General features: G+C 55.4%; 7 protein-coding genes across 7 annotated transcripts; 1 reads left to right on the top strand and 6 right to left on the bottom strand.

The window, feature by feature from the left end:
* Positions 1–574: 574 nt before the first annotated feature.
* Positions 575–1,903, top strand: PG985_003366 (uncharacterized protein; the record flags this gene model as incomplete). Its single annotated transcript, XM_066823135.1, has 2 exons — positions 575–1,100; positions 1,191–1,903. The coding sequence occupies 2 exons, from the start codon at positions 575–577 to the stop codon at positions 1,901–1,903; spliced, it is 1,239 nt and encodes a 412-aa protein (XP_066690567.1).
* Positions 1,904–2,098: 195 nt separating this feature from the next.
* On the bottom strand, positions 2,099–4,244 carry PG985_003365 (uncharacterized protein; the record flags this gene model as incomplete). Its single annotated transcript, XM_066823134.1, has 3 exons — positions 2,099–2,921; positions 3,018–3,514; positions 3,576–4,244. 3 exons carry the CDS (start codon positions 4,242–4,244, stop codon positions 2,099–2,101), a joined length of 1,989 nt encoding a protein of 662 aa, XP_066690566.1.
* Positions 4,245–6,109: 1,865 nt separating this feature from the next.
* PG985_003364 (uncharacterized protein) lies at positions 6,110–7,015 on the bottom strand (the record flags this gene model as incomplete). Its single annotated transcript, XM_066823133.1, has 1 exon — positions 6,110–7,015. One exon carries the CDS (start codon positions 7,013–7,015, stop codon positions 6,110–6,112), a length of 906 nt encoding a protein of 301 aa, XP_066690565.1.
* Positions 7,016–8,441: 1,426 nt separating this feature from the next.
* On the bottom strand, positions 8,442–9,458 carry PG985_003363 (uncharacterized protein; the record flags this gene model as incomplete). Its single annotated transcript, XM_066823132.1, has 1 exon — positions 8,442–9,458. The coding sequence occupies one exon, from the start codon at positions 9,456–9,458 to the stop codon at positions 8,442–8,444; it is 1,017 nt and encodes a 338-aa protein (XP_066690564.1).
* Positions 9,459–9,943: 485 nt separating this feature from the next.
* On the bottom strand, positions 9,944–10,690 carry PG985_003362 (uncharacterized protein; the record flags this gene model as incomplete). The annotated part of the gene is made up of 1 exon (XM_066823131.1): positions 9,944–10,690. The coding sequence occupies one exon, from the start codon at positions 10,688–10,690 to the stop codon at positions 9,944–9,946; it is 747 nt and encodes a 248-aa protein (XP_066690563.1).
* Positions 10,691–11,323: 633 nt separating this feature from the next.
* On the bottom strand, positions 11,324–12,064 carry PG985_003361 (uncharacterized protein; the record flags this gene model as incomplete). Its single annotated transcript, XM_066823130.1, has 1 exon — positions 11,324–12,064. The coding sequence occupies one exon, from the start codon at positions 12,062–12,064 to the stop codon at positions 11,324–11,326; it is 741 nt and encodes a 246-aa protein (XP_066690562.1).
* Positions 12,065–13,007: 943 nt separating this feature from the next.
* PG985_003360 (Cobalt uptake protein c.t1.c1) lies at positions 13,008–15,038 on the bottom strand (the record flags this gene model as incomplete). Its single annotated transcript, XM_066823129.1, has 3 exons — positions 13,008–13,308; positions 13,366–13,839; positions 13,900–15,038. The coding sequence occupies 3 exons, from the start codon at positions 15,036–15,038 to the stop codon at positions 13,008–13,010; spliced, it is 1,914 nt and encodes a 637-aa protein (XP_066690561.1).
* Between the last annotated feature and the right edge of the window lie 1,706 nt (positions 15,039–16,744).

Here is a 16,744-nt window from a genome sequence, read left to right as displayed (position 1 = left end):
TTGTCCCCACTGCTTCCAGGTGCTCATGCGCCGCCAAGCCCATACCGAACTTGGCAAATCCGCACGCGACTCAGGGGGACCCGTACCTAACACGGTTCTCGGGAACTGTAATATGCGGGCCGAGATGCTGGCTAGTACTACTACATACATATGTTACTTGCATACTATATTGGTCTCTAGTCATGCCACGAACCCCTGGGGCCCTTATCTTTGCTTCCTTTCTGCCGGGGGTTTGACTAAACCCCCATGGCTAAGTCGCCAATGCTTTCTGTCTACACGTTTCTCATTTGTTTGGACGGTTTGGCATCCTTGCTACGCACCTACTCGCATGTCGGGAAATTCAGAGGGGGAAATGGAACTCGTACAAAACAAAACTCTGAAAAACCAAACCGTGCCATGTAGTCTTCTCATAGTGCTACTGGTACATTTCTACAGTTATCTAGGCAGTCTTCGTCCTTACCTGGTGTTTGCCCTCGTTCGTCCGAAGTTCGGCACCCTATCACCTCTCGTCAATCGCTGGCCATAATATCACACTGTTCCTTGCCCTCCCAAAGTCGGTATACCCAATTCCGCCATGTCCACCCCCACCCTCCAGTTGGCCAAGATCGCGGCTCCCGAGGACCTGGAGCACGTGATCCCCGTGGTCTTTTCGTGGAACTACCTACCCCGACTCCCGTCCTTCCTAGTGGCCCAGGACTGGTCGTTTGAGAGCCCCCTCGCCGCCGCCGCCGCCGCCGCCGCCAACGCCAACGCCAACGGGTCTGCCGCCCACGACCCCTTTTCCGACAACTGCTTCCCCCTCGATCCCAAGGCCGCCGGCTTCCCCTACCACACCGGCCTCACCTGCCTCCAGCACAACCGGCACTGGAAGGCCGCCCTCGACTACGCGGCCGAGCTGTGCGAGCTCGTCGCCGCGGACACGAGCTACACCAGCGCCAGGCTGTCCCGCGGCGGCAACCTGGCCACCATCGCCGAGCGCGAGCTCAAGGCGCCGCTGGGGGAGCGTTTCGTCACCTTTGCCATCAACCTCTTCCCCAAGGCCGACGAGGAGCGCATGAAGCTGATCGCCGTGGGCATCCTGTTCGTCGTCATGTTCGATGGTGCGTTTTCCATGTTTGCCTCCCGGCAACTTAACCAACCTGCCCCAAGATGATACTTGGTATGCGTGGCGCCTGCTGACCGACGTGTAGATTCCTGGGAGGAAGCGCCCGGGGAGGACCTGAAAAACGTCCAGGACGACTTCGTCGCGCGCATGCGCGGCCAGAAGACCACGGAGGGTACTGCCACCACGCCGCTGCAGGCGCGCATCGACGAGATCGTGGCCCTGTGCCGCGCCTGCGACGCCCGGACGGGCACGGACGCGGGCCACGACTTCCTCGAGCGCATGCTCGAGTGGGTGATGCACTCGCAGCCGGAGCCCCGGGGGTTCGCCACGCCGCGCGAGTACCTCGACTACCGCTGGATGGATGCGGCGGACTGGTGGCTGGCGGCGGCGTGCAAGCTGAGCATCGCGTCCCCTATCTCGCTCGAGGACCCCGTCACGGCCCGCCTCCTGCGGCTGGCGGGCGACCACGTCTCCATCGTCAACGACCTGGGGTCCTTCGACAAGGAGGCGGCGGCGTTCGCGAGCGGGCGCACCGTCGTCTTCATCAACCTGGTGCGGGTGCTGCAGACCAGCTGCGGGCTGGACTCCGTCGACGACGCCAAGGCGGCGGCGTTCGTGCTGCAGCTGCTGAATGAGCGGGAGATGTTGGAGGAGTGTGAGAGGTTGAGGACGGATGGGCGTATGACGGGGGAGCATTGGCGGTTTGTGGATTCGTTGCTGCTTCTTTGCGCGGGGAATACGTTTTATACGATGACTACGAGCCGATATGGCGGCGAGGCTGCTAGGATCAAGAAGTAAGGGTTCTTTTTTCTCGGCTTCTTGAGTTGCTTTGTCGTAATTTGCAAAGTCACAAAGTTATAGTTTGCATACTTTCAATGTGACTTGACTATCTACTTACGCTAGGAAACCCCCCTGAATCAGATGGAGACCTCCCTGAACGACCGACAACCTCCCCTAAACAATTGTCGCTACGGATGAACCTATTGAATGCCATCATACTGTCAAAAACCAATCCTGCTCAAACATGACGAGCACATGTCCCAGGCGGGCGCACCCGGCATCACGACCGCCGTAGCAACGCTCGCAGAGCTGCACGTCCCGGCAGATCATGCATTGCCAGCCTTTTGATAAGACGAGTCTCTTGCAGGCCGCACACTTAGCCGGAAACCTAAAAGAGAAGTCGACGCGGAGCTGCTTGGTCGCGGGGTGGATAGACACGCCCAGATGCCACATTTTGTGGTATATATTGGGCATGCAACGCCCCCTACTGTTAATGGCGCTACAGCTTAAAAACATCCCCAGCCGCTGCCGGCCGGCCATGGGTGGGTCGTCCCCATCGCCATGTCTGATCGAGTCCAAGTGACTGCCCTGAAGCCGCCAGCGGATTGGAACGTATCGTGGCAAGTCTTCGCAGGGCACCTGGAAGGCCATCCTGTACGCCCCCGGTGGGCCAAGATGCACGCCCGATTCGGGACCCATCTCGAACGTTGCATCATTCGCGCCACCGCCGTATGCGGGGTGGCAGACTAGCTCGAATCGATGAGTGGTGGATTCGCGAGGTAGAATATGGGTGGTGAAGTCCACAATACGGCCATGTTTCTTGTTCCGTGTCAGCACCAGAGGTGAAAGAAAGGAGAGAAACGAGAGGACTTTGTTACTGACCTTGCTGAAGAGGATGTTCGCCTCGGGTCGGCCAATCCACGTGTTGGAGCGAGCCTGTCCTAGCTGGAGACCGATGCAGGAGTCTTGAAATACCTCGGCCAATGACGGCGTATCTGCCGCGATGCTGGTAAGGCCTTTTGCTACGGCGGCTGACCTGCGAGCGCTCAGCGGTAAGTAGCATACAGAAAAGGGGAAAGTTGGGTGGTTCCATAGTTACCATTTCGGGTCGTGGTCAGCGAGAAACGCGTACCTTACGCGTACCCTGTCGTCTTGCGACGCTTTCGCTTGAACACCTGAGATGTAACCCTGCATGGTCCTGCGGTATCCGGGGTTGCAGAACGAGCCGCCGCTGAATATGATGCCAAAGTCCTTGTCCGCCTGGAGCATGCGTTCGACGACGCTTCGGACGGCAGCAGAAACCGGTTTGAACGCCTTCTTGTAAACCTGGTGGATTTTCCTCGGTGTGACGACGAGCGAAGTGTTCGACCATTTCCCACGGAGGGTGACGGATGCATCCGGCTCGGTATAGTCGATTTCCCCCTTTACCTCTTCCCATTGCTTCGTCAGATGGGCCAGCTCCCCTTCTGGAACCAAGTCCTCCACCTGTTCCCTGATCCAGGGCCGAATCGCGTTGTTGGTGATGCCGATTCCCCCGCGTACCCCTTGCTGCCATCCCGGCTCACAGTGCGACTCGCTGCGTATGAGTTCACCCGTCTCGTCAAAGTATGCCCTGAGCACTTCGATGTTCTGACGTGGCAATCAGCCGAAGTAACTATATCTGGCTGCGGGGTGGCTTGGGTCTTCTTACCACGCTGCTGCTTCCACTGTCGATCACGACGAAATGGCGCACATATTCATCGTCACGCAAATCGCGGAAACACTGCCACATCTCCTTCCTACGCCAGGCGCCAAGCGGGTCATCGGGCGCCGCACATAGGTACGACACCACCGCCTGCCCTTCGGTGAACACCCGAATGGACTCGACCTGAGCCGCGGCCCAGATGGGGCACAGAATCCCGAGATAGTCGGCCTCCAGCTTGTCCAAGTCCTCCTTCTTCTCGCCGTTTTGCATGTAGTTGGGGACGGAAACGAATACGTTCCTGATGCGCACTGTGCCACCACCGTTTGCCATGACTTTGACCTGCTGGCGGACCTGATCGCGGAGAAAGACGAGGAGTTGCAGCAACTCCGCGAGCTCCATCTCGGACGTGAAGAGGCGCCTGTTCTCGAATGCGTCCAGGACCTCAGCCCCGCCCGGGAGCTCTCGCAGCGAAGTTTTCGAAAGTAGGCCGCAGCTGTGCATGGCGATGGTCTTCAGCGCGTACGTCTCGTCCAGCTCGTCACAATGATTGCCCGCAACCAGGTGGCCATCATACGTCGCTGCAAGAGCAGGGCATTCGAAGATGGCCCCCGTCATGTACTTCGCCCTCCCCGGGTTGCCAGGCTGGCCGTTGTCGTCCGTGAACGAGAGCGCCATCCTGGCCTGGGAAGACCCGAAGTCGATCCCGACGTTGCTTGAAGCAAAGTATTAGCATCAATACTGAATGTGATAGAAGATGGACCAACACTTCAATCATTTCCTCGGGTCTAAAGTGCCGTATTCGCAAGGTTGGGGCCGCGCTTCTGCCCAATTGCTCTTGGCACCAGGCTGCGCTCCTTTGGACAGTTGCCTCCTACGGTAAGTAAGTATCAGCACCGGCTCTAATCGCATGAAACACCAGCACTCGACATACCAAAAGATGCCTCAAAACTTCGTACAGACACATACGGGGGTGAATAGACCCGTGCAGCTAAGGATAGATGCGCAAAGGAAAATGAATATACTCAATGGGAACCGCCGAGTCGTGGCCCAAAACGAAAGAGTGCAATGATATGGAAAGATGCCTGGTCAGTCTAGCCGTCTACTTTGCTTTGTTGATGCATTGTAATCTTGCACACTGCAGGTTCCCGCCGGGCCAGCCATGTGCGCTTCCTTCCTTCCTTATTGGAGTCCGACGACATGTCGTTTCATCCAAGAAGAACAGTACCTGTTCTTTGTTTGATGGGTACGTGGCTGCCTATTGCGCTCGCAACTTGGGAAGCAGCTTTCTGCCGACCACATGTGGAGTTTTGATGTTGCAAGTACAAAAGCATTCCACACTGTTGAAAATTGGTGTGCGAGGCGGTGGTTCTTTCCTCCTTCAACAATGCGGCTAGGAATAAGCTCAAGTAGTGGTGGCATGATCTAGATCTGGAGGTAGCATTGACTCAATCAGGAACGGGCAACAGCTGGGGCAGGGGTTTGGGTACTTGACATATCAAAATGCAATCGTTCTGCTCGACAGTGAGTGGTACAGAGTGTTCACTTTCCGGTCCGGGTATGCATGTCACATATAGCCTAAAAGCTCAAATACGACTGACGAGAGGCTGGCTGTTTGCCTTTGACAGATGACGTCTCGATCTGAAACAGCGCACGGCTATGAGAAGAGAAGGATGGGAAAGGTTGATAGCTCAGTAAGTCCGTTTGCCTTGGCCGGCATAAGCTAATGCAAGCCACAGCTGGATGTGGTACCAGACCTCCTGCATCCCAGCTTCCAAGGGATACCTACATGAAAATGCCAATGGTGTACGTGTACCTACTGCCCACAGCCAAATGTTGGAATTCTGACCGTGCGCTATGTACCCTTAATAGCCACAAGTCTTTCACTTCTAGTGAGCTCGCACTCTTGGTCGACAGGTTATGAGCATGGGTTCTGCACCCACTACCGCCTCTGCTCTCGAGGTCTTTCGTTCGAGCCCATCAGTGGCCATGTCTTATCTTCTGCCATACCGTCACATCTAGCGAGCTCACACTTTTTTGTCCGATGCTAAACACCCGACCTGTCACCCATTCAAAACGAGCTGCCTATATGATGCCTTTGTCAGACGTCGCAATTGGTTTATGTATTGCTGTAAACAAGCTTCCCCTGAAAACACCCGGCGAAGTTGAATCCCCCTTTTCGTACTGAAAAACCATTGGCCTGCTGGCAACGCTCCAATCAGGCTTGAAACATTCATCCTTTTTGGAGAGCTCCACGCCTATCCAATGGCCCGAGGTAGAGATAAGGTAACTCGGACCGAAGACGGGTCACCGTTCAATCATAGGTTTCACCAGCGACGCAAATGCTGGGAACCAAAATAGAAGCTGTGAGTTTGTGGACTTTGAAAGACGTACAAGAGGCATGGTAGAAAAGCATGAATTTCACATAGAGAACCTTGTGGAGTGAATCGATTAGATTAAATTCAAACATGCTCTAGAAGTCTAATATTTCATCATGCTCCTTTCCAGGCCGCCCCCTCTCAACAAAGTATCAACCTCCCCGATTAATGCCCCGCCCTGCCGTTCTCCGCCCCATTCTTCGCCGCCCCGTTCGCCCCGCCGCCATTCCGGCCCGCGCCCACGCTATTCTCGTCCTCGGGCTGCTGCACGTACATATCGGCCCGGTTGTTCTCCTCGCTCTCCTTGGCGGCGTTGTACTTGCGGAACGCCACCTCGACCAGCAGGCCGACCTCGCGCCGGTTCCGCCCGATGATGCCCACGGCCAGCAGCGCGTCCGTCTCCTCGATCCAGTCCTGCAGCTTGCGGAAGCCGACCTGGTCCTTGCCGAGCTTTTGGGGTTGGCCCGACGACCGGATCAGCGCCAGCACCCCCGCCAGCGCCGTGTTGAGCGCCCCCAGCACCGTGATGGTGGTCGAGTAACGCGCCGCCACTGAGCCCAGGGCGGTGAGCGCCGCGCCGATGACGACCTGCGCAAAATAACAAAGATAGAGCAGGACCATCATCACCGTATAAAGCGTGTGTTTATGGGAGGCCTCGACGATGACGCTGCGGTAGATGCCGATGGCGGCCCGCCGCCCCTCCTCGAGCGTGCGCGGGCTCACCACCGTCGCCGAGCGGTCAAAGGCCGGGCCCCGCACGGGCGGCAGGTAGTTGATGCCGACGGCTTTCCGGAAGATGAGCAGGTTCTCGTCGTTGGAGGCGCGGATGCCCAGGCCCGCGGGGGAGCCCCAGGTCATGTTGGTGTCGGCGCGGCCGACATGATGCTGGTGGCGTATCTGCTCGGGGCTCTCGGCGGGGGTCAGGGAGTCATGCACGGCTTTCGGTTTGTTGGTGTTTGTGGGTACGGTTGCGGCATGTGCTGGGGCTGGGGGCGGTGCGGAGGTAGATGTCCCGACGTTTGTCGAAACGGAGGGCAAAGGGGGCCGTGACTCCTTGGCGGTTGAGGACATTATGGCAAGGGGACGTGCACACACGGTGACTATGATGATTTATTATGCAATATGTATTAAGGGAAAGTATTATGGTCTAGTGAGAAAACGCGTCCCAAACAGCCGACTTCCATCCTTCACATCTGGAACACTGGCAATATATACAAACTTAGCTCCCGCCGTCGACGACTGAGCCGCAAAGGGGAGAAGAGAAAAAGAAGCCACAACTAATAAAGTCACGACGCCTAATCATCGTAGTCTGACTCAGATGGGGCTATCGGTGTGGAGTAGTGCGTGAGCAGCTGCGGCCGATCCTTGTCAGCCTTACGGCTCACACAGAGGACTATGTGTGACAACAGTCCATAATTATCACGGTTGCCTGCCGCCAGTTCAAGATGGTAACTTGGGCGCAAGGCTTCCGTGCTGAAGGATTTACAATGCATCGGATCGCTACACCAAGCCTTGATATCAGCAGGCATCCACAACTCGGTGGGATGCCTTATGTTAAGCGAGATCAGGACTGACCGTACCACCATGGTCAGAAGCCATGGGAGCAGAAAAGCTTTTTTATGGTGCTCGTCACCTTCCTAGGGTGACATTGGCCATCGTATACGATACGGCAAGCATCACACTCGCAAGATCAGTTTACGGTAATGGTGGTAAGCTGACAACCAGTATTGTCGATCCTTCCTCGATTTCGGCGTGGTCATACGGCGAGGCGGGGCGGCTGCGCCAAATGTTGTGCATACTGAGAATTGCTTTTCGCAGCAGCCCCGAGTCCGCCTCCCCTGGGCCCTCACCGGAAAAATTGCCCAATATAGTAACATGCCGCATCGTACCTGGGAGCACATGTGGCCTGACTCCCTCGCTTTCCAGCGAATCGAGACAATTCCCCGACACAGTTTCCCCACCCGGACCCTCCGGTCTCGAGTTCGGGGCCAGAGAGCCAGCCTCGACTACGCCGCAGCAGAATGTGTCTGAAGGTCACCTGCCTTGTCTTTAAGCTGATCAGGGCTTTGCAGAGTCAAAGGTGGGTGAGTATGTCACACTTGTACCCCCCTTGAGAAATTTCCATCCCGGTCTCCTGGGCCTCCGAGGCTGCGGAGCATGGACTTTTGGCCCCCGTTGTGTTCTGTCTCGCATACCTACATGGCTGTATGCAATTAATATAAATACGATATCTTCGAGCTGTGGAGGAACCGGAAAAGCATTAGAAATCTTGAGGATAAGTTTTTAACCGTGAATTGTAATATTCATTCCTAACTAAGTCTGAATTTCAGTCAGTATCCTTTCCTTTCTGGAAAGCAAAGCAAGCAATGTACCAACATAGCCCGTCCCCGGCGTCATCAATCTGATCTTTCTAGAGCAGTTTCTGAACACTTGGTTGCCGTTGGTGCTGCTGGGGAAGGAGTTGGAGGCAGCCTCCACCCCGTCATCTCAGGCAGAGTTACAGACCGCCTCGCTGCCCTTCAAGCTCAGGGTTGACAGTGTGCACTCCTAGGTAAATTTCGCGGATATAACCAGAATTAGCCGGTTCGAAGAAGTTCCCCGAGGGCCGCTCGCGACTTCCAGTCTCTCGGCTGCTGCTGCCACTCTCAGTTGATGTCTTCGTAGTTGCAGCATCCTCCTCCTCCGGCCGTTTCTTGGGCCACGGCCACCAGCCCTCCAAGGGCATGTCGTCGTAGAGCGCGTTGTACGCCTCGTCCGGGGCCCAGCTGCACCACGAGTAGATGGCGGCGCCGTTCGGGGCCCGGGCCAGCGCGGCGGTCAGGTGACGTTCGGGCGTCAGCCGGCCGGGCCGGAACCGCGACAGCGGCGCCACACGGTGGGCGTGGACCTGCATGCTCGCGGTCCAGCGCGGGGGCGCGTGGTCCAGGTCTCGCAGGTAGTACGTCCGCGCGATGGGTCCCCAGGGGTAGGGAATGGGCCCGAAGTCGAAATGTCCCTCTTCCCGCATGATGTTCTTGTCCGTCCAGTGCAGGCCTTCCCTCATGAGCTGGGGTACCACGTCGCACCTGATGAACATCTCGGCCCACCATCCGCTGCTGGGAAGGAGTTTGGAGGCCTCGTTGTCGGAAGAAGAAGAAGAGGTGTTTCCATCGGGCGTGAACAAGAGTCGGATAGAGTAGGGCGTGTAATCCTTATCGTAGAAGGCACCGCCTCCCGCCTTGACGTCTGCGGCGTTGTTGCAGAGCTCCTTCACTTCCTTTGATGAATGATGTTGTCGTTGATCGGAATCGGTTTGCTCCAAAGTACAATTCACTGCTTCCTTCTCGTGATATGCCTCCACGGTGAGCGATTCTCTGCTTGAAACACTGGGGGAGGCCAGTGGTGGTAGCGGTAGCTCTTCCTCGACATTGTCTGGCAGACTGGAGCTATCCATCGACATCTTCTCCCAAGACTCGTCTGAATCTTGGCCCGATTCAGAACCATAAAACCCCTGGCGCCGGCCTTCTTCGGCCATGATTCGTCTCAGATTAACATATACAGCAGACATGTTGGTGTGGCGTGGTTGGTAAGTGAAGTAAGGATGGGTACTAGCACTAGCTGGCTCACAATTTGTTGCTGGAGAGTAGGTAGTTGAACAATTCGAAAATATTTAAGAAAGCGCAATTTTCAATGTGCGTACCGGTCAAACCTTAACAGATCCCAACCATGGAATGCCAGAAGCTAAACGAGCGTCTAGAGGGTTGTATCCGATTTCTGATGTTGAAATTGACAGCGCCCAATTTGATGCTAAGTGATTTCGGGAATTGAATGCACGGCAAGTGGTCATTATATGATCTCACCCTGAATGTGAATAATAACACCCCAAACACTTTCACGACCCTAGCAACCTGTCAATATACACAGGAATTATGTAATACGAGTGACAATGACAGTCCGTTTCCAAGTCCCACATTGCTCTACCCGAATCCTCAGCGACAAGTAATACCCCTTCCCACGGCACTAAACGTAACGACTCCGCGAAACCCCTCGTCCCAGCCTCCAATCTGGCACGTCTCGCGTCTTCCGCACCCAGCGCAGCACCGCCAGCAACGACAGGAATGCCAGAATAAATACCATCACCCCACTGTACCGACCCAGCCCAGATTGCCTTTCAAGCGCAGTCCTCAAGATACCATTGCCACCCTTCGTCGTCGTCCCGTCGCTGGGAGGAGCTGGATGTAATGAAAAAGGCGAACTCGTCTCTCCCTCTGCCTGTCCATGTGCTTGCGGTTGTGGCTGTGGTGTCAACATGACCGAGGCCTTCGTCAAACCACCAAACTCGCTCTGGAGGTGGATATAGTCGTAGTCTCCCGAGGTATGGTTCAGGACCACGGCGCCCGCAAATAGGGGATCGGCCGCGCCTCCTTTGATCGAGGAGGGAGACGATAAGTCTTCCTCTCCCAGCGACTCGTTGACCACGAAGCAGGCACAGTACAGAGCCTGGATAGCTTCGCCTTGGGCTGTGTAGTGTAGCGGGATGTCGATAGCATCATGTGCTGTTTCTATGCTGCTGTCGACACTATTCGTTGTAGTGGCGTTGTAGAGATCGGCGGCCTCATCATCATCAAAGGAGAAGATGGCATCATGGTTTCCGTGTACTTGTGGCTCGTCATCATCATCAATGAGCCAAGTCTGAGTACTATCGTCCGGGTAGTGGCAGACGCAGTGATCCCCCAGGAGGTCTTCGGTGTTCTTAGGGTGGTGCATAACGAGTAAAAAAGTAGGTATTTCAGTAATCACTTCACAACAATCAAACGTGCACGAAAGTAAACAGAATCTGATTAGATTCCATAAATATACTGGGAGCAGAAGCGACGCGCTATATTTGGCTGAGTCCATCCATCCTCAGATCTCATCCCTTCTTTCTACTTGCTTTTTGTCAGACTATTGAGACAAGAATGCTTGTCTAATTACATCCCGTCGAACTTGACCCATGGCGTGCAGCGGCTCGGAACAGCTCATTTAAGACACAGTGATCAACCAGCGGCAGCCGCGTCAAGCTGAAGTATCAAGGCTTGTTGGCCTGCAGGTCCCAATCAGCATGGCCGAACAGCCAGGTCAGCCTGGACTTGAACCGAACCGCACTTTGCCGGCCACTGCGGGGACCAGATGCGATGGATGATCGCCATAAGCGTAGGTACCCATCGTAAAATCAGTTATCAAAAAGGTGAGAACGTGAAATCTTGTGGTATCATTATGTGTGTCCGGCCAAGCCAGTCCTGGCGTATCGTACATGCCATAGCAGCATCTGCCTCGCATCTCGCCTCCGACTTTTGTCAATCAATCTAAAGCACACGAAACAGTTTCGCGTGAAGCCATCTCGTTTCCTGCCCCCTTCCTCTACCGCCTGCCCGGCAGACCCGGCACACCGACGTACCGCTCCTCGCGCTCCGTGAGGAACATGACCTGCACCCAAAACTCCTTGAGGTCCTTGTCCCACCAAGTCCAGTACCGCTCCCCCGTGCGGTCGATCTCGCGCGCCTGCAGCTTGAACCCGCACGTCTCGTACGGCTCCGCGGCCACGAGCATGTACTGGAAGTTCTTGTCGGGCGGGTCGTCGACGCGCTGCTCGAACGCGCTCATGAACCGGACCTTGGGCACCTCCCCGCCCGAGATCTCGGGGTACTGCAGCTGGAACAGCAGCCCCTGCTGCCGCGTCACCGCGTCCCGCACCTTGGTGATCTTGTACCCCGGCCGCCCGATCTTGACCACGTTGCGCTTCGCGCCCCCCAGCCCCAGCGCCCCGAACCCGGCGCCCACCACGCCCACCGGCAGGCCCGTCCGCTCGTCGATCTGGCCCTTTCCTTCCTTCTGCTCCTTGGCGGCGCGCCGCGCGAGGTTGGTCTGGTGCTTCTTGCCCTGGGTGTGGGCGAGGTAGGAGCCGTCGTTCTGGTGTACGGTAAGACAGAGGCGGCATTCGAAGGAGCCGACGTGGTTCTTGAAGAAGTAGGGGTCTTTGTCGAGGTCGATGGTCTCGAGCGCGAGCTTGCGCAGGCGTTCGCGGCGATCAGCAGTGGTAGCGCTGCTCGAGGCGACACCACCGCCGCCAAACTTGGAACCGGCGCGGTTCTGGTAATCCATCTTGGTGTTTGGGTGATGTTGTTGTCGATGGTAATGGGGTTTTCCGAGAAAGGGTCTTCGGATCTGAGTGTGGTGTCTTGAAGTGGAATTGTAGTGAGATACGACGGCGGTTCAAGTCGCACTAGGTAAACATGCAAACGTTGGATTGAATGGACGGGATAGAGGCGCTGATGAAATACCGACAAGACCAGCTAAAGTTGATGCCAGGGTCGGATAAGATAAGAGGTCCTGGCGGAGTGGGGCCCAGCTTTATTTGCCAACCGCTTGCTTGCTCATCCACCTACTAGGTAAAATAATAAGGTAGAATATGCATCTAGGCATTACATGATTACTACGTACGTGCAGTTGCATTTGCATGCATCAATAGGTAAAAAGCAAGTCACAGGCTGCGCAAGAGAGTTCAAGAGTTGTGGTATCGTGTTTTTATTTGGTTCCTTTTATCATGCCTTCTTTTGATCCATTATCGCTTGCCAGATTGAAGCCCGGTTCCATTTCATATTCGGGACATGATGCAGTACTAGGCTTAAAACATGCATTAGACAAGTCGCCTATCCGCCTGTCAAGAGATCGCATGCACTGTATGCTGTACCCTACTTGTACATACCTTGAGTAGCAGTCACTGCATATGCTGTGGCCGAATGCTCAAGTAACCCCCCTTCATGATGGCCATGTGTGTTTCCACCAAGAATGCATTTGGTTTGCCACATATCCCCTGCAGTCCTCGGATCTAACAAGCAAGCTCTGTATTGTGGATTGTGCGCAATTGGGCCGCTGGCTCTTCGAAATCTTGAATATAATCGCTAAAGTGCAATCGGGAAATGATCCAAACATGTTTCTCATTCGAAACATGTCACATATCCAGGATATTGACGTAGGCACTATGATGCCAAGCACAGGCAGAATCCTTGCTCTTTGGTGTCGCCACCGATCCAATCCATCACATTTAGCGGAAGTTGTTATCAAAACGCTTGAATGTGTAGCCGATGAACGGCAAGCTCATCTCGGGCGTCTCTTCGACCGGCTTGCCAGCCGCGAGGGCCTGGGCCTTGAGGACCGTGGCGTTGTCCGTCTGGTCGATTTCGTCCGTGGGGAAGTACGTCGTGTCGATGCTCGAGGTCAGGCGAGGTTCGAAAGGTGCACGAATGCGGCGCAGGCTCTCGAATTCGACTCCGCGGAAGAAGGGGTGTGCCTTGATGTCCTGGGCTCCGTGGCGACCGAGACGCGCCTCTGTGTTGCAGACCATGCTGGGTCAAGTTAGCAAATTGCTCTTGCAAAGCAAAGACGAAAGAAAATTGACAAACCTTCGTATCAGATGCTCGGCCTCAGCACCGAGAGTAATGTCATCCGGGAAGTAGAGGGACTGTCTCCAGTTGACAATTTTCCTATAAGTGTCATGACTGTCTTCGGCACAGAACGGCGGCCAACCGACCAGACACTCGAACATGATGGTGCCGAGGGACCACCAGTCGCAGTCGAACGAGTAGCCGTGGCCAGTGAAAATCTCGGGAGCAATGTAATCGGGAGTACCGACGGTAGAGTAGGCCATCAGTCGTCGCGACCGTCTCCAGTCGTTGATTTGCGAACGGTTGCTGACCGTCAGGTTGATCTGGTCGATGGCCACCGAGTTTCTGTCTCTCGGCCGGTTCGACTTGCCCTGCAGCAGCTGTTGGTAGTAGTTGTTGTCATGCAGCTTGTGGAAGCCGGTCGACAGACCGAAATCCGTCAGCTTCACGTGACCACCTCGATCCAGCAGGATATTGTCGGGCTTGATATCACTGAGTTGAGAAAGTTAGCCAATATACACAAGAGCATTCGTGGCTAGTCTCGTAACGTACCGATGGATGAAGCCGAGCTTGTGAACGGCGTCAATCGCGAGCACTATCTCGGCAATGTAGAAACGCGTAATGTCCTCGGAGAAAATCTCGTACTTGATGAGCATAGTCATCAAATCACCACCCGGCAAGAACTCCATTAACATGTACAAGAAGTTGGCGTCCTGGAACGTCGTGAAGAGCTTGACCACCCAAGGACTGTCCGACTCGGCCAGAATATCTCGCTCGGCACGAACGTGCGCCAGCTGGTCCTTCTTGAACATTTCCGTCTTGATCAGAGACTTCATCGCATACACCAAGCCGTCGGCCTTCTTCTGCACCAGCTTGACCTCGCCGAAAGCACCCTTTCCGATGATCTTGATGGTGCTGTAGTTCTCGGGCTTGTCCTTGGTGCGCAGGAATCGCAGGTACCGGCCTTCCTTCTTGCCGCCGTTCTGCCAGATCTGCTCCCTTCTGGGCGCGGTCTGGTTGGGGTCGCTCAGCTTCTGCTCCATCTCGCTCTGGCGGAGGTTGCGCTCGCGGGCGCGCTTGACGCTGTCCTTGAAGAAATCGGCGGCCAGTTGAGAGCACTTCTTCTGGTTGTTGTTGGCGTTGGTGCCGAACTTCTCGGGGTTACGCTCGGGCGCGGGCTGGAACTCGGTGCTGCGCTGGCCCTGGTTCGGCATCGGCGCATTCAGGTAGCTGTAGCTGGGTTGAGACTGGTTCGAGGAGCCGGCGGTTCGGGGTCGCTGGGCGGGCGAGGGTCCGCGGGGAGAGCCGTACTGGGCACCTCGGGCAGAACCGCCCAGGTTCTGATGGGAGAACTGGTGGGCTAAACCGACATTGGGATCATTGCCCGGCGTATTGGAGCGCTGCTGGTAGCCGGGCTGCTGGCCCTGGCCGTAGTCGGCACCCTGCTGAGGGGCATACTGCTGCTGTTGGTATTGGTTCTGCTGCATGAAGTAGTTGCCGGCCTGCTGGTAGCCTCCAGCGTACTGCTGGTTGGGAGCTTGCTGCTGCTGCTGGCCAGCCATTGCCTGTTGGTTGGGGAAGACAGGCTGGGGGAAGGTGGAAGGCGTGGTGGGATATTGTCGGCTGTCAGTTGGGCCAAGACGCTGCTCGTTGCTCCCAATGTTCAGGTAGAGGCGGTTGTTTGGGTCCATGGTGGCGGTTGGACTGTGCCGTGAGTACTTGTATGGCCGAGACGCAGCGTGTTTCTATCACTGCCTGCAGAAAGGCAATTTCGAATGCAACTCTTCGGGGTAGTGATAATGCAGTAAATTAGTTGGGGGGTTAAGGGGGGGCGGGCGAGAGTGAACAGCTAGCCGACACTTGTTAGGGATGCTTGCTTGGAGGAGGCAGGCCGTCACGTCGAACCTTGTGACTAGGTGACACAAAGTTCAGATGAGGGAAAACCGGGCTACTAATGCAAAAACGAAGCCACAAGCATGCCTGGCTGACGATGGCTGAACTTCTTGCTGGTCTGGTTTCCCAAGTGAGGAAGAATCGGTGCGGTGAATGGATATGGTCGAGAAGATGCCCCCGTCCTTGACTTTCTGGTCGAAATCAATTGAGCTGGCATGTGCAGCTTTGGTCTTCTTCGACCCGGTTGGTAAGGGGGACTCGCAGGAGCGAGGCAACGCAAGAGAGGGGGAAATGCGGGCCGGTCGAGAGTAGTGCCCCCCAGGACGAGCGGCGCAAGCAAGGGTGATGGTGGTGTTGATTGACTTCGAATTGTTTCAGGTGGCAGGGAGGGGCGCGCAGTTGGACGTCCACTGATACTGACTAACAGGTATGTAAGGACTTTGCAACACGAAAAAAAAAAAAAAAAAAAAAAAGTAGACAGGAGAAACCAACAACCACTTTTCAACCAACTTGTCGCCCCTTTCGTCGACCTCTGGTTTGCTGGCGTATGCAAGGCAACGTGGAATTGAACCCCTGAAGTCGGAATATCCCTTAGCTGGCAGGTTGGGCCCTTGAACGAACATTGGCGAACGAACCTACGGTGAACGCATCAAAATCCTAGGGGCCCTGCTAGCGCTTCGTTTATATCGCGCTAACACCCAAATAGGCCAAGCGCTTGGCTTCTTTGACTGCTTCGACGCCGTCTTTGGTGTTGCTCGGTTTGCTAGATATTTCAATGTCTGCAATTGATACTCCATATATCTGATCTATGTATCCGTACAGATAGCAACTATCAAGCACCTCTTGTGGTAAACTTGAAGCTGGCATAGCCGGTTGATTGGGAACTGTCACGTCTTGAACTATTCTCATGCAGATAGATGGCTGGATGGTCCAATTGAATCGTTGCCTTACATGATTGAAAGGCGTGGGCCCGGGCTCCCCCTCCGGCCAACGCTGCCAGCCTTCTCCCTACGATTTGACCCAATGCCTCCTTAGTAAAACATTGCCAAGTTGCGTTTGCAAGGACGACTCTTGTGCCCAAGTTAATAACGCCTTGCCACCCGATTGACGATTGACGGCTGCTTGAGATGCGAGAATTATGGGGTCTGATAGCTGCACCGAGGCAATCGAAGGAGCTTGCATTCGGAGCCGCCCTCGCTGCCCGTCTCCCCGTCATCAATGAACGGAACACAACGCGGCTCTGACCCATCGCGACTGGCATCAGACTACCTATGAATACACCCACCTGGGCCAATTCGAAGAGGAATCGATACTTGACCAGTTTCGATCAAGCCACTACATACATGTAGCCAGCACGGGAAAGTCTTGTTGGTTATGGAAAACCAACCCGAGAGCGCGGCACTTATTCACAACCCTATCCTTGCCAATTCGGGTAGGAAAAGAGCGAGTGAAGTGCAATGGCGTTGAGCGATGTAACCCTACAGGGCACGGCTTGCTTCCAATA

This window comes from Apiospora marii, assembly GCF_038362585.1.
Source record: "Apiospora marii strain CBS 49790 chromosome Unknown utg000002l_segment0_segment0, whole genome shotgun sequence".
NCBI classification, from domain to species: Eukaryota; Fungi; Ascomycota; class Sordariomycetes; order Amphisphaeriales; family Apiosporaceae; genus Apiospora; species Apiospora marii.
Note: the sequence above shows the minus strand (reverse complement) of the source record. Positions and strands in the feature narration are given on the sequence as shown.